Consider the following 13,299-nt stretch of genomic DNA (forward strand, 5'->3'; position numbering starts at 1 on the left):
GGGGTGTATAATGGGAGAATGTATAGTGGGCGGGGTGTATAATGGGAGAATGTACAGTGGGCGGGGTGTATAATGGGAGAATGTATAGTGGGCGGGGTGTATAATGGGAGAATGTAGAGTGGGCGGGGTGTATAATGGGAGAATGTACAGTGGGCGGGGTGTATAATGGGAGAATGTACAGTGGGTGGGGTGTATAATGGGAGAATGTAGAGTGGGCGGGGTGTATAATGGGAGAATGTAGAGTGGGCGGGGTGTATAATGGGAGAATGTACAGTGGGCGGGGTGTATAATGGGAGAATGTAGAGTGGGCGGGGTGTATAATGGGAGAATGTAGAGTGGGCGGGGTGTATAATGGGAGAATGTACAGTGGGCGGGGTGTATAATGGGAGAATGTATAGTGGGCGGGGTGTATAATGGGAGAATGTAGAGTGGGCGGGGTGTATAATGGGAGAATGTAGAGTGGGCGGGGTGTATAATGGGAGAATGTACAGTGGGCGGGGTGTATAATGGGAGAATGTACAGTGGGCGGGGTGTATAATGGGAGAATGTAGAGTGGGCGGGGTGTATAATGGGAGAATGTAGAGTGGGCGGGGTGTATAATGGGAGAATGTGGAGTGGGCGGGGTGTATAATGGGAGAATGTAGAGTGGGCGGGGTTTATGATGGGAGAATGTACAGTGGGCGGGGTGTATAATGGGAGAATGTAGAGTGGGCGGGGTGTATAATGGGAGAATGTACAGTGGGCGGGGTGTATAATGGGAGAATGTAGAGTGGGCGGGGTGTATAATGGGAGAATGTAGAGTGGGCGGGGTGTATAATGGGAGAATGTAGAGTGGGCGGGCTGTATAATGGGAGAATGTAGAGTGGGCGGAGTGTATAATGGGAGAATGTAGAGTGGGCGGGGTGTATAATGGGAGAATGTAGAGTGGGCAGGGTGTATAATGGGAGAATGTACAGTGGGCGGGGTGTATAATGGGAGAATGTAGAGTGGGCGGGGTGTATAATGGGAGAATGTATAGTGGGCGGGGTGTATAATGGGAGAATGTACAGTGGGCGGGGTGTATAATGGGAGAATGTAGAGTGGGCGGGGTGTATAATGGGAGAATGTACAGTGGGCGGGGTGTATCATGGGAGAATGTACAGTGGGCGGGGTGTATAATGGGAGAATGTACAGTGGGCGGGGTGTATAATGGGAGAACAAAAGGGCTGCCTAAAGAGAAGAAAAAAGAAAACGAGACAAACCTCACTTTTAAAAGGGTGCCTAAAACACAAAAAAAAATGGGTGATGTGTAAACCACGCAGTGTGTATAATTGGCGGGTGCATAATGGGCGCGATATATAATGGGAGGGTGCATAATGGTCTCAGGGGCGGGTGTACACCGGGGCGGGTGTACAACCGGGCGGGTGTACAACAGGAGGGTGTATAATGGGCGGGATGTACAACAGGCAGTGTGTATAAAGTGCGGGGTGTGTAATGGGGTGTGTATAATAGGCGTGGTGTGTTATGGCCGGGTATATAACGTGGGGGTGTAAAATGGACGGGTATATAATGGGCGGGTGTCCAACGGGTGGGGTGTATAATGGGTGGGTGTCTCATGGGTGGGTGTCTAATGGGTGGGGGTATAACAGGCGAGAGTATAACGGGCGAGAGTATAACGGGCGAGAGTATAACGGGCGGCTGGTCCAACATTGCCCGTTTAACACCCTTGCCCCAAGGTAAAATTACCCGTATTCAGGTTGTCACCTTTTCCAACTTTTTCTCCTTCGCCAGCGAGGTCTCTGCTCAGAGCACTCAATTTACAAACCTTCCAAAGGATTAATGAAATGGATCCATGCAGGATAATACATTCAAATTCAGGAAAACTGGGGCAGGTTTTGCATTAAGTCACTTTGAATAGGATCCAACATTCCAAATGTCCCAAGGGTAGGACAGACCAACCAGAGGTGGCGGTACAGTGATATACAGTCAGGAGGGAGTGGCCCTGGGAGGCCTCAACATTGACTCCGGACCCCATGAAATCTCATGGCATCAGGTCAAACATGGGCAAGGAAACCTCCTGCTGATTACCACCTACCGCCCTCCCTCAGCTGATGAATCAGTCCTCCTCCATGTTGAGCACCACTTGGAGGAAGCACTGAGGGTAGCAAGGGCACAGAATGTACTCTGGGTGGGGGACTTCAATGTCCATCACCAAGAGTGGCTCGGTAGCACCACTACTGACAGAGCTGGCAGAGTCCTGAAGGACATAGCTGCCAGACTGGGCCTGCGGCAAGTGGTGAGCAAACCAACACGAGGGAAAAACGTACTTGACCTCGTCCTCACCAATCGACCTGTCGCAAATGCATCTGTCCATGACAGTATTGGTAGGAGTGACCACCGCACAGTCCTTCAGACTGAGGATACCATCCAACGTGTTGTGAGGCACTACCACCGTGCTAAATGGGAAAGATTCAGAACAGATCTAGCAGCTCAAAACTGGGCATCCATGACACGCAGTGGGCCATCAGCAGCAGCAGAATTGTATTCCAGCACAATATGTAACCTTGCTCTACCATTACCAACAAGCTCGGGGATCAACCCTGGTTCAATGAGGAGTGTAGAAGAGCATGCCAGGAGCAGCACCAGGCGTACCTAAAAATTGGGTGCCAACCTGGTGAAGCTACAACTCAGGACGACATGCATCCTAAACAGTGGAAGCAACATGCTATAGACAGAGCTAAGCAATTCTACAACCGACGGATCAGATCAAAGCTTTGCAGTCCTGCCACATCCAGTCGTGAATGGTGGTGGACAATTAAACAACTAACGGGAGGAGGAGGCTCCGTGAACATCCCCATCCTCAATGATGGCAGAGTCCAGCACGTGAGTGCAAAAGACAAGGCTGAAGCGTTTGCAACCATCTTCAGCCAGAAGTGCCGAGTGGATGATCCATCTCAGCCTCCTCCCGATATCCCCACCATCACCGAAGCCAGTCTTCAGCCAATTCGATTCACTCCACGTGATATCAAGAAACGGCTGAGTGCACTGGATACAGCAAAGGCTATGGGCTCCGACAACATCCCAGCTGTAGTGCTGAAGACTTGTGCTCCAGAACTAGCTGCGCCTCCAGCCAAACTGTCCCAGTACAGCTACAACACTGGCATCTACCCGACAATGTGGAAAATTGCCCAGGTATGTCCTGTCCACAAAAAGCAGGTTAAATCCAATCCGGCCAATTAATGCCCCATCAGTCTACTCTCAATCATCAGCAAAGCGATGGAAGGTGTCGTCGACAGTGCTATCAAGCGGCATTTACTCACCAATAACCTGCTCACCGATGCTCAGTTTGGGTTCCGCCAGGACCACTCGGCTCCTGACCTCATTACAGCCTTGGTCCAAACATGGGCAAAAGAGCTGAATTCCAGAGGTGAGGTGAGAGTGACTGCCCTTGACATCAAGGCAGCATTTGACCGAGTGTGGCACCAAGGAGCCCGAGTAAAATTGAAGTCAATTGGAATCAGGGGGAAAACTCTTCAGTGGCTCGCGTCATACCTAGCACAAAGGAAGATGGTAATGGTTGTTGGAGGCCAATCATCTCAGCCCCAGGACATTACTGTAGGAGTTCCTCAGGGCAGTGTCCTAGGCCCGATCATCTTCAGCTGCTCCATCAATGACATTCCCTCCATCATAAGGTCAGAAATGGGGATGTTCGCTGATGATTGCACAGTGTTCAGTTCCATTTGCAACCCCACAGATAATGAAGCAGTCTGAGCCCGCATGCAGCAAGACCTGGACAACATCCAGGCTTGGGCTCATAAGTGACAAGTAACATTCGTGCCAGACAAGTGCCAGGCAATGACCATCTCCAACAACAGAGAGTCTAACCACCTCCCCTTGACATTGAACTGCATTACCATCGCCGAATCTCCCACCATCAACATCCTGGGGGTCACCATTGACCAGAAATTTAACTGGACCAGCCATATAAATACTGTGGCTACAAGAGCAGGTCAGAGGCTGGGTATTCTGCGGCAAGTGACTCACCTCCTGACTCCCCAAAGCCTTTCCATCATCTACAAGGCACATGTCAGGAGTGTGATGGAATACTCTCCACTTGCCTGGATGAGTGCAACTCCAACAACACTCAAGAAGCTCGACACCATCCAGGACAAAGCAGCCTGCTTGATTGGCACCCCATCCACCACCCTAAACATTCACTCCCTTCACCACCCGCGCACAGTGGCTGCAGTGTGTACCATCCACAGGATGCACTGCAGCAACTCGCCAAGACTTCTTCGACAGCACCTCCCAAACCCGCAACCTCTACCACCTAGAAGGATAAGAGCAGCAGGCACATGGGAACAACACCACCTGCACGTTCCCCTCCAAGTCACACACCATCCTGACTTGGAAATATATCGCCGTTCCTTCATCGTCGCTGGGTCAAAATCCTGGAACTCCCTTCCTAACAGCTCTGTGGGAGAACCATCACCACACAGACTGCAACGGTTCAAGAAGGCGGCTCACCACCACCTTCTCGAGGGTAATTAGGGATGGGCAATAAATGCCGGCCTCGCCAGCGATGCCCACATCCCATGAACGAATAAAAAAAAGAGGTAGCTGTTTTAAAAACTCAGGTCATGATGAAACATGTCGACTGCCAGGGAGAGCTCGGACTGCTACACATTATGATTGGCAATGGGATAACATCATTACTTCAATAATCATGTCATTGTCCATCCACTTTATACAAATGCTGAATGTGGTTTATTGAAAGTCAGCAATAAATTGATTAAAATGTATAAAAATTCAACATTGAATGATCAGGCCGGATTTTGCAGGTGGGGAGCCTCACGGCGTGCCCCATTAGTGAGACTTGTTCCTCGCCCCTCAACTCGAAAATGTTCTGCCCACCAAGTTGCTGGGAGTGTGAGCTGATAACAGCATGGTGAGGGCAATGGGGCATCTGGGACCTTAGTGAACGACAGGACCAATGGTCTATCTCCTTAATCAGTGAGATTTAAGGATTGAGAAATAAACAGAGGAGGGACTGAGGAGGAAATTGAGGAATTAGAGTCAAATCAGGTACAGAAAGAGAAATAAAGAAAGAATTGGATTAAGAGAGAAAAAAGAGACAGAGAGGAAAACTTTAAAAAAAGTTTTAATTTTAAATTTGGCATTTTTAAAATCTCCAACAATTAAAACCTGAAGGAATGAGACTCCTCACGTGTAACAGTTAATCTTTAGTGCCAGAGAGGTTGATTGGCAGTAAAAAAAAATTAAAAATTAAAAAATTGATGTTTTTGAACTATCCAGGTAGTGAATTGTTTAATTCACTACCTGGAGGAATGAGACTCCAAACTTTTAATTGTTCACTTTCTAGGCCAGAGAGGTTGATTAGCAATCACTAACAATTATCAAGTTGTTAAAAGGGTACTTACGCTATTAATTACTAGACTTAACTTTCTATGGAGAGCTTAATGGGCAATTCATGTACAAATCCAGCAAGTTCATGAAAATCACAGGGAGGTTCAGCGTGAGATGTTGTTTTCGTAAGGCTAACAGCAGAGCAACGCAAATCATCCACAGCTTGTGGCAATTCACAATTCACTGGGTATTTCTTACTTACCACAAGTTTCTGGCCAATTTCCACACTAACAATGGTGTGCAACGTTCACACACATTATTTTTTTTGAGCAGAGTCCTGCCATTATTCCTCATTTAAATGGACTCACATTTTCAAAATGATGCTGTCTCACTAAAACATATAGTGTGAAATGGCAGTATTTGGTATTAGTGTACATGAATGACAATGTGATTGCTTGAAATTCCTTTGTTCTCTAATCTAACTAAGACATTAACCCACTTTTTGAACATTCGAACTTACTTTAATTAACGTTAAGATACTGTCATACCATGCGATTTAACCCCAATACTTGCCCTTAGGACAGGTGGCTTCAGTAACAGTGGCGTGTGATAGTGTAAGTGCTGGACTCAGTTGTAAACTTGAATCCATTTTTTTGTAAAACTAATTACTGTAGAATTAAATCTTGATTGAAAATCACATCCATAATTTACATTTTGCAGTCAGCAATTTAAAAAGGTTGCACTGATGTACAAATTGCAATATTTTTAGGTAGGTATAGAGAAAAAAGTTATGAATCTTTGACTAATACACCAGAATTCAGCTGTACTTGATTGCAATCTGCACAATAATCTGACAGCACCAGAAATGATGCCAAAAAATGTGATTTGGTTAACTTTTTCAACAGAGTATAAGTACATTTGAGCACTGGGATAATTTGAACTTGATGTTTGCTGTTTATTGTTTTGCATGATTTGTTAATTGTTAACAGTAACCACCAGAGCTTACTCAGTACAAATGTAACAAATGAGCAACAAATATTTCTAGTGAGCAAAGGATAAACCAGGAAAATACAGCAGGGTCCCTCCAGGACTAGGTGTGGTGGCCCATCTCCCCCCATTGACAGGACTTTCCCAAAACAGTGCATTGAGAGTAGTTTGGATCTTAGCTGTACACAAATTGAGCCGAAGCTTAGTGACATGTGATTTACGCCCCTTCAGTGTTTGCCTCACGCAAACGGCATCTCAACCTTAACCTCCCCGTTATTTTTAGGAACTTGCTGAATGTGCACATTAGTTGTCCATTAAACTCACCACAGAAAGTTAGGGCTGGAACTTAACAGCGTAAGTACCCTTTTAATGATGTGATAATTGTTAATTCTATGCCAATTTCTCTAGCCCAGAATGGGAACAATTTAAACCATTCAATCTCATTCCTTCATGTCGTAAATTGATGTTAGAGATTTCAAAGAGGTCAAATTTTTAACTTTTACATTTTTTTTCTTTCTTTTCCTTTCTGTCTTTTTTCCCTCTTTCTCTTAATCCAATCTTTCTTTCCCTCTCTTTATTTCTTTTTCTGTACCTGATTTGACATTAATTCACCCTCCTTCTCCATCGTTCCTCTGTTTATTTCTCAATCCTTTAATCTCATTGATTAAGGAGATACCCTGTTGGTCCCGTCGTTCACTAAGGTCCCAGATGCCCCAATGCTGTCATCACCCATTTTCAGCTCGCACTTCCAGCAGATTACAGGGCAAAAAAATTTTTGAGCTGAAGGGTGAGGAGAAAGTCTAACTAATGGGGCACGTCGTGAGATGCCCACTCCAGCAAGATCTGGCCCAATATTACAAGTTTGGAGAATTGATTGGAATTAGCAGTGCCAGTTTTGATGATGCCCAATTATGATCCTTTCTCTTTCATTATCAGCCCTCCAAATGATCACCACAAAGTGTGTGAAGACAGGGCATTAAAAGTGGAGCTCTTGGGGCTGATTATACGAACTGGTAATCACTCAGTGGTTTAATTGATATCAGTGGTTGGTTGAACTTTCAAGTGCTTTGGTTGGATCTTTCTTTGTAAACTCTGGATTTCTTATTGATGATGTCCTGTACAAGATGTCCATTAATTAGGTTTCTTGTAATTCCAGGAATGGAACTGGTTTTGCGCTGGAAACCATCACAAAGTAGGCGGCGTGCCTGAAACGCGTGCCCGAGCCATGGTGGCCCGTGGTTCGTGCCAAAGTGGGCCTTGGGCCTCATTTCCATAAAACTGCGAGCTGCAGACACCAATTGGACATCCTGATACAACTGATTGACTGGGGCCTTCGCAAAATCAGAGAGCCAGACCACAGGCAGGTCCTGGGGGGGAGCAGGGGAGCGGGGGAGGGGGGAGGGAGGAGGGGGGAAGTGTATACTCCTGCTCTTCTTGGCTTCACATTAGGGTAAGGAAAAAATAAATGACTTACCTTTTCATTGGCGGCCTCCACTGCCTATTCCAATATGGTGGGCAGCACACTTTTAGCTTGTAATGAGTGTGTGCTTCCTGCCCTCCATATTGGAGGCTTAGAAGGCTGAGAAACAGCCGCTGCTTGGTCAAATTTCTAGGCCATTGTCTCTGAAGAGAAAAATGGCTGCAAAAGCTATAGATTAGGTCTCCACCTTCAGAGGCCCTGCCAGGTGGAGGGAGATCCTGTTCCCCCCAGGAGGCAGGAAGCCCTCCAGGCAACACCTCCACCACCAGTGGGAAGAGGAGTTAATACCAGGAGCTTAGCACTCAGGACATGACAATAATGCAGGAAAAAGTTCAATGATTGTGGAAAACTATAAAGACCAATGTGGAAAACTATAAAGATCACATTAATGTAGAAATACGTGAACAGTTACTTGACCATAAAAGAGAACAGCATGATGGGTATTTGACCAATGTTAACTCCTTGACTCCCATACATGGGGTAGTTACAATTTCATACACACTCACAGAAAGACACAATTGTCCTTAGTATGTTGATAATTAAGTTGGCTGTGCAGGTGCTTGGTACTGTCTGGCCTTCCATCCCTCCCCCCTATAGATAAGGACATGCTGGCTTATAAAATAATGAGAATACAGTTTTAAGAGAGGCCATGTAGCCTTGATACTGACTTCAGCCCTGTGATCAGCTAGCTTCGGAATTTAGGAAGGCAGTGTTCTCTCATGCCTGCAAAGCCTACGTGCCAAAGCAGGAATGAGCTATGGATGTCAGTTGGGTGGGTTCCCTATCTTTTGATTGACGAACCACTTGACCACTGAGAGTGTACATGTACACCCATATTCAATGATAGACAGACATTACTGAACTAAGTGTATAAAAGATAACCGTTTCTTTGTTTGAATTGAAGTCGTAGTCTCAACCGTTGCTTGAGCTACCTTCCAAATTGTACAAGTTTCTTAATAAATTCTTACTTGTCTAAATTAAGTGTTTGAAGTTAATGCATTGTGTATAATAGGTAATTAAGTTTTCGACATGATCTCACCAGAGTTGTCATGGTAAGAAACCTACCTCTCACCTCTCTCACTCTCCACTCAAACCTCCACCACCTCCAGCCTCACTACTCACAATACTCCCCTCCCCCACTCCCTTCACCCTCCTACAATCACTATACCAGACTTCACTCTTCCATCTCCTCCTTATACTCACACATTCTGCACTGCAAACTCTCAGCACTATTGCAACCCACACCTCACATCTTATACACTACACACTAACTATTCGACAACATCTGCATGATTTTATTATGAGAGCTACATTCTCAAAACAGCTCATTAGGCTGTCACAAACACAATCCTTTCTTGCAGGAGAAGGTCGCGCACAACATGATGCAGCAGACGGAGACTGGAGAGGCCACAAGCCACCAACACTCCCTTTCACTCCTTGAAGATAATGTGCTGGGCATCACGGGCCGGGGGGGGGAGTCGATGCCGTGGCGACCGGCAGCGCTGGAGGAGACGTTGCGCAGGGTTTCTTCACACCTTATCCTCTTTTCCCATCTTACTTCTATCTCACATTCTGCAGGACAAACGGGAGATGCTTTCACCTGCCGTTTCTCTCTCTCTCTCTCCCTTCACACCACAAGCTACCCCTGGTCTCTTTCATTTCAGGTGATGAAGATGTGGAAGTCCCTTTGCCACTTGAGGAAGAGGAGACCAGCCTTCCTGAAGATGCACCGTCACTCGATCTGACCCCCACAAGCACCAGCTCAGAGACTGGAACCACACGCACTTTGGTGGGGGAGGGGTCTTCACATGGCCAATCATCGGGCACAAGTGGGCAGGAGCCAGGGCAGGGGATGGACACCATAGGTGCCAATTCGCCAGAGGGCGAGATCACAAACCAGCACAGCTGGCGAGGACTCAGAAACTGACCTCCAGGACCCAGACTACAGACGGAGGCTGATGGGCAGACAACGGGAAATACAAGGTGCAGAGATCGAGGAGCCAGCTCCAACTTGTGTCAAGGATTCACACAGAACATGGAGACCATTCTATCCAACATGGACCGTGTGGTCAGCTCTATCAACACCACAGCGGTGCCCACCCCATCCTGCTCTCCTGATAACTCACACTGCTGCCATGGAAGCTCAGGCAGCTGCCACCTTGGCTCTGGGGCCAGTGTTGACAGAGGTTTCCAGAGGTTTCCAGAGCGTCACCTCACTCCTGCACTCTGTTCTCGTGCAGAGCAGTAGGAGTGTTAAGGCACAGTCCTAGGAGAGTGGCCTTGGCACCGTGGGAGAGGCACCTGCTGTCCTCTCTCAGAGTGACAGTATGCCTGTGTCCCTACCACTCACTCCGCCAGTACCCTTGTTAGTACCATAGGCACTGATGTCACCTGCTCCAGCCTGGAACAACCCAGTGGCATAAATGTTCAGGACCACAGTGACCTTGAGAATCACAGGCAGTGCTGTCCATGCCCTGCTACGAGGCTCGAGCTGTGCCTGCAGCAGGTGACAGAGCTCAGTGACAGTCTCCTTGGTGAAGCGAAGGCTCCTCGTACATTGCTACTCAGTGAAGTTGAGGTTGGGGAAATGCTCCCTGAAGACCCGCTGTGGGTATGGCCTCCCACGCAGTGCCCTCCTCCTCCCTCTTCTCCCAGCTGCCCCTGATCTCTCCTGTCTTCTTGGCTGCTCCTCCTCATCCTCCAGCCCCAAAGGGAGACCTGTCAGACCACCTGTGACTGGAATAAACTCTCCCCAAATCTGACAAAAGCAGTCCAGCAAAGTTGTTCCCAGAAGTCTGAATTCACTTGTGTAGTGCAGAAAATAGACAAAAAAAGGGCCCAGAAATTAACTAGGAGCCAAAGAGGACAAACCAGCAACCAACCTGTATAGAGTGGATGAGCCCTTTAAATGACCCTCCTACAGGGTCCTTCCTAATTGTTGGCACCATGAATTATTGGGCCAGTTGATCACAGGGCAAGGCAGGCGCTGAGGCAGACCAGCATAAGATCCTTATTTTATTATAATGAGCTCCCTGAATAGTTCCGGCACGTGCTGCAGACACCTACAGAGGCGGGCAGCGCACTTCTGGCGCAGGACGGCGTGTACACTTCACCCGCCATATTGGACTCTTAGGCGTCCATTTTATGCTTACAAAATGGGTGTGACGTTCCCTCCAGCCTTTCCTCATAACTCAGGCTCCTAACATTAGAGATGAGCCTCATGGCTCCTCTCCGTACTGCCTCCGGCACTCTAATATCTCTCCTGTTGCTTGTTGACCAGAACCAGATACAGCACTCAAGGCGCGGACTGACCAGAGCACAGTTATTCGACATTCGATCGGCTTTATCAATTGCTGCTTTGCATTGGATGGACATGTTAATTACTAAAACTCCTGGGTGTATTTCAACATCATCCTCAGCTATTTCAACACCATTCATGGGGTCTATTTCAACACCATTCATGGGGTCTATTTCAACACCATTCATGGGGTCTATTTCATCATCATCCTCAACTATTTCAACACCATTCATGGGGTCTATTTCATCATCATCCTCAACTATTTCAACACCATTCATGGAGTCTAGATCCTAAGCTCTGGAATTCCCTCCCTAAACCTCTCTACCTCTCTCTCTTCCTGTAAGACGCTCCTTAAAACCTTCCTCTTTGACCAAGCTTTTGGTCACCTGTCCTAATATCTCCATATGTGGCTCTGAGTTAAATTTTGTTTGATAACGCTCCTGTTAAGCATCTTGGGATGTTTTACTACATTAAAGGCACTATAGAAAGATAAGTTTTTGTTCTTGTTGTATCAATGTCACCCATTTTTCCTTCCAGTGTGCAATACTTTATATTTATCTGCATTAAATCTGCCATTGTTTGGCCCACTTTGTGTAACTCATTCTATTACTCCTGAGCTGTTTCGTTTGATTCCACTGCCCCTCCTAGTGTGGTTTCATCTGCAAATTTGACCAATTTGCATTGTGATTCTGAATTCAAGTCATGGCTGTAAATGAGAAGCTGCAGTGGTTCCAACACTAGGCTCTGTGGCACCCGACTTAGTACTTCCCCTCACTCCGCCGTCTTTCCCCTGACCAGCACGCATTATTTTCTACCCCTCAGGCAATTTCTTATCCATTGCCAAGTTTTACCCTCAGTTCACGCAGCTTTGATCTTAACTTTTGTGTGGGAACTTTATCAAATGTCTTTTCAAAGTCTAAGCACCTAACATAACTCACCACAGTGTATTTGTGTTATCATTTCCTCAATGAGATTAAGGAGATTGGTCAAGCTGGAGCTATCTCTTCTGAACCAACATGATCCACTTGACCAACACTGCAACTACACATGTTAAATATCTTGTGAATTTTACATCACATTATGTGAATTATTTTTGCATAAATATGTAAAATGTCTTAAACATAAACAATATATGAGGCGGCCTCTGTATGATGCTAAACTTCGACAGTTCTGCGGTTTCTTACCTCTTTGATCCGGTCTTCCACTATATTCGTAAAATCATCCTTAACAATCAACACCACAAATGTGATGAAGCAGCACAAAGCAAACACGCCAATCAGAGCAGCCGTGTTTCTTAGATAAGTCATGATTGCTCCAAAGGCAAATTAAAAACAATTAAAACGGAGCCTAATGAGAAATCTCTGCTGACGAACTGTTGCGATGCATTCAGCTCCTTCAATATCAATGAAAACTTAGATCCTCTGGACGGAGTTACAATTTAATCCACTGAAATTTCTGGCACTTGTGGTTATACTCAACACAAATTGCTGCTTCATAAAGCTGGCTGTTTGGATGTTACTGGGCTGACCAAAGTTCTGACGATCACATGCAGACAGATTCAATACTGTGAGGTCACGCAAACACAAGAGAGGACAAATTCATCGATTACTTAACCATTTGGAAACCGCAAGGCTTTTTTCAGCTTTCTTTCCTGTAACATGTGTAAAATGCATTCCAATCCATTTCTAACGATTTACTGTGTAATGTACACAGAACATTTCAGGGTAATCCCAGTGTGCCGTTCCAAAGAGAGGTGTGAGACATGTTCAAGCCCACATTCCTCCACACCTGGTGAGTGGGCCAAAGGCAGACAACAAGCAGGTCCCAACACCACCTCGCCCAGAGAGAGAGAGTCATTCCCAGGCTGCTCCTGTTTGGTTCCTAATGAGTTTGTCAGGTCACATTGGCCAAGATCTGGGACAGGTCACCCGTTCACTCTTTTATTTGGACTGTTGTACAAAGGCCAAGGTAGAGGAGAAAATACCTCCAAACAAATAAACTCTCAACAAACACCACAGGAGATTTTGTAATTGTCAGCACTTTTGGAATAAAATTATATTCATTTTTTGGAAGTGAAAAAATGTTATTGTTATCCTCCAAAAAGTTGCTCTCTACAGCCTAGAAATGATTCTGTGGGGTAGTAATGTTTGAACTGTTCCTATGAGCACTGACAGCTTGTTATTCTCAC

At 46.2% G+C, this 13,299-nt stretch overlaps 1 protein-coding gene across 1 annotated transcript in view; it reads right to left on the reverse strand.

Moving 5' to 3' along the window:
* Positions 1-12,725, reverse strand: part of LOC137327046 (lysosome membrane protein 2-like) — an 83,983-nt gene extending 71,258 nt beyond the window's left edge. Inside the window, exon 1 of the mRNA XM_067992431.1 lies at positions 12,296-12,725. Within this exon, the coding sequence (XP_067848532.1) occupies positions 12,296-12,418 (123 nt within the window). The 5' untranslated portion in view covers positions 12,419-12,725. The remainder of the gene's footprint in view (positions 1-12,295) is intronic.
* Between the last annotated feature and the right edge of the window lie 574 nt (positions 12,726-13,299).

The sequence above is a fragment of the Heptranchias perlo genome, chromosome 11 (genome assembly GCF_035084215.1).
Source record: "Heptranchias perlo isolate sHepPer1 chromosome 11, sHepPer1.hap1, whole genome shotgun sequence".
NCBI classification, from domain to species: domain Eukaryota; kingdom Metazoa; phylum Chordata; class Chondrichthyes; order Hexanchiformes; family Hexanchidae; genus Heptranchias; species Heptranchias perlo.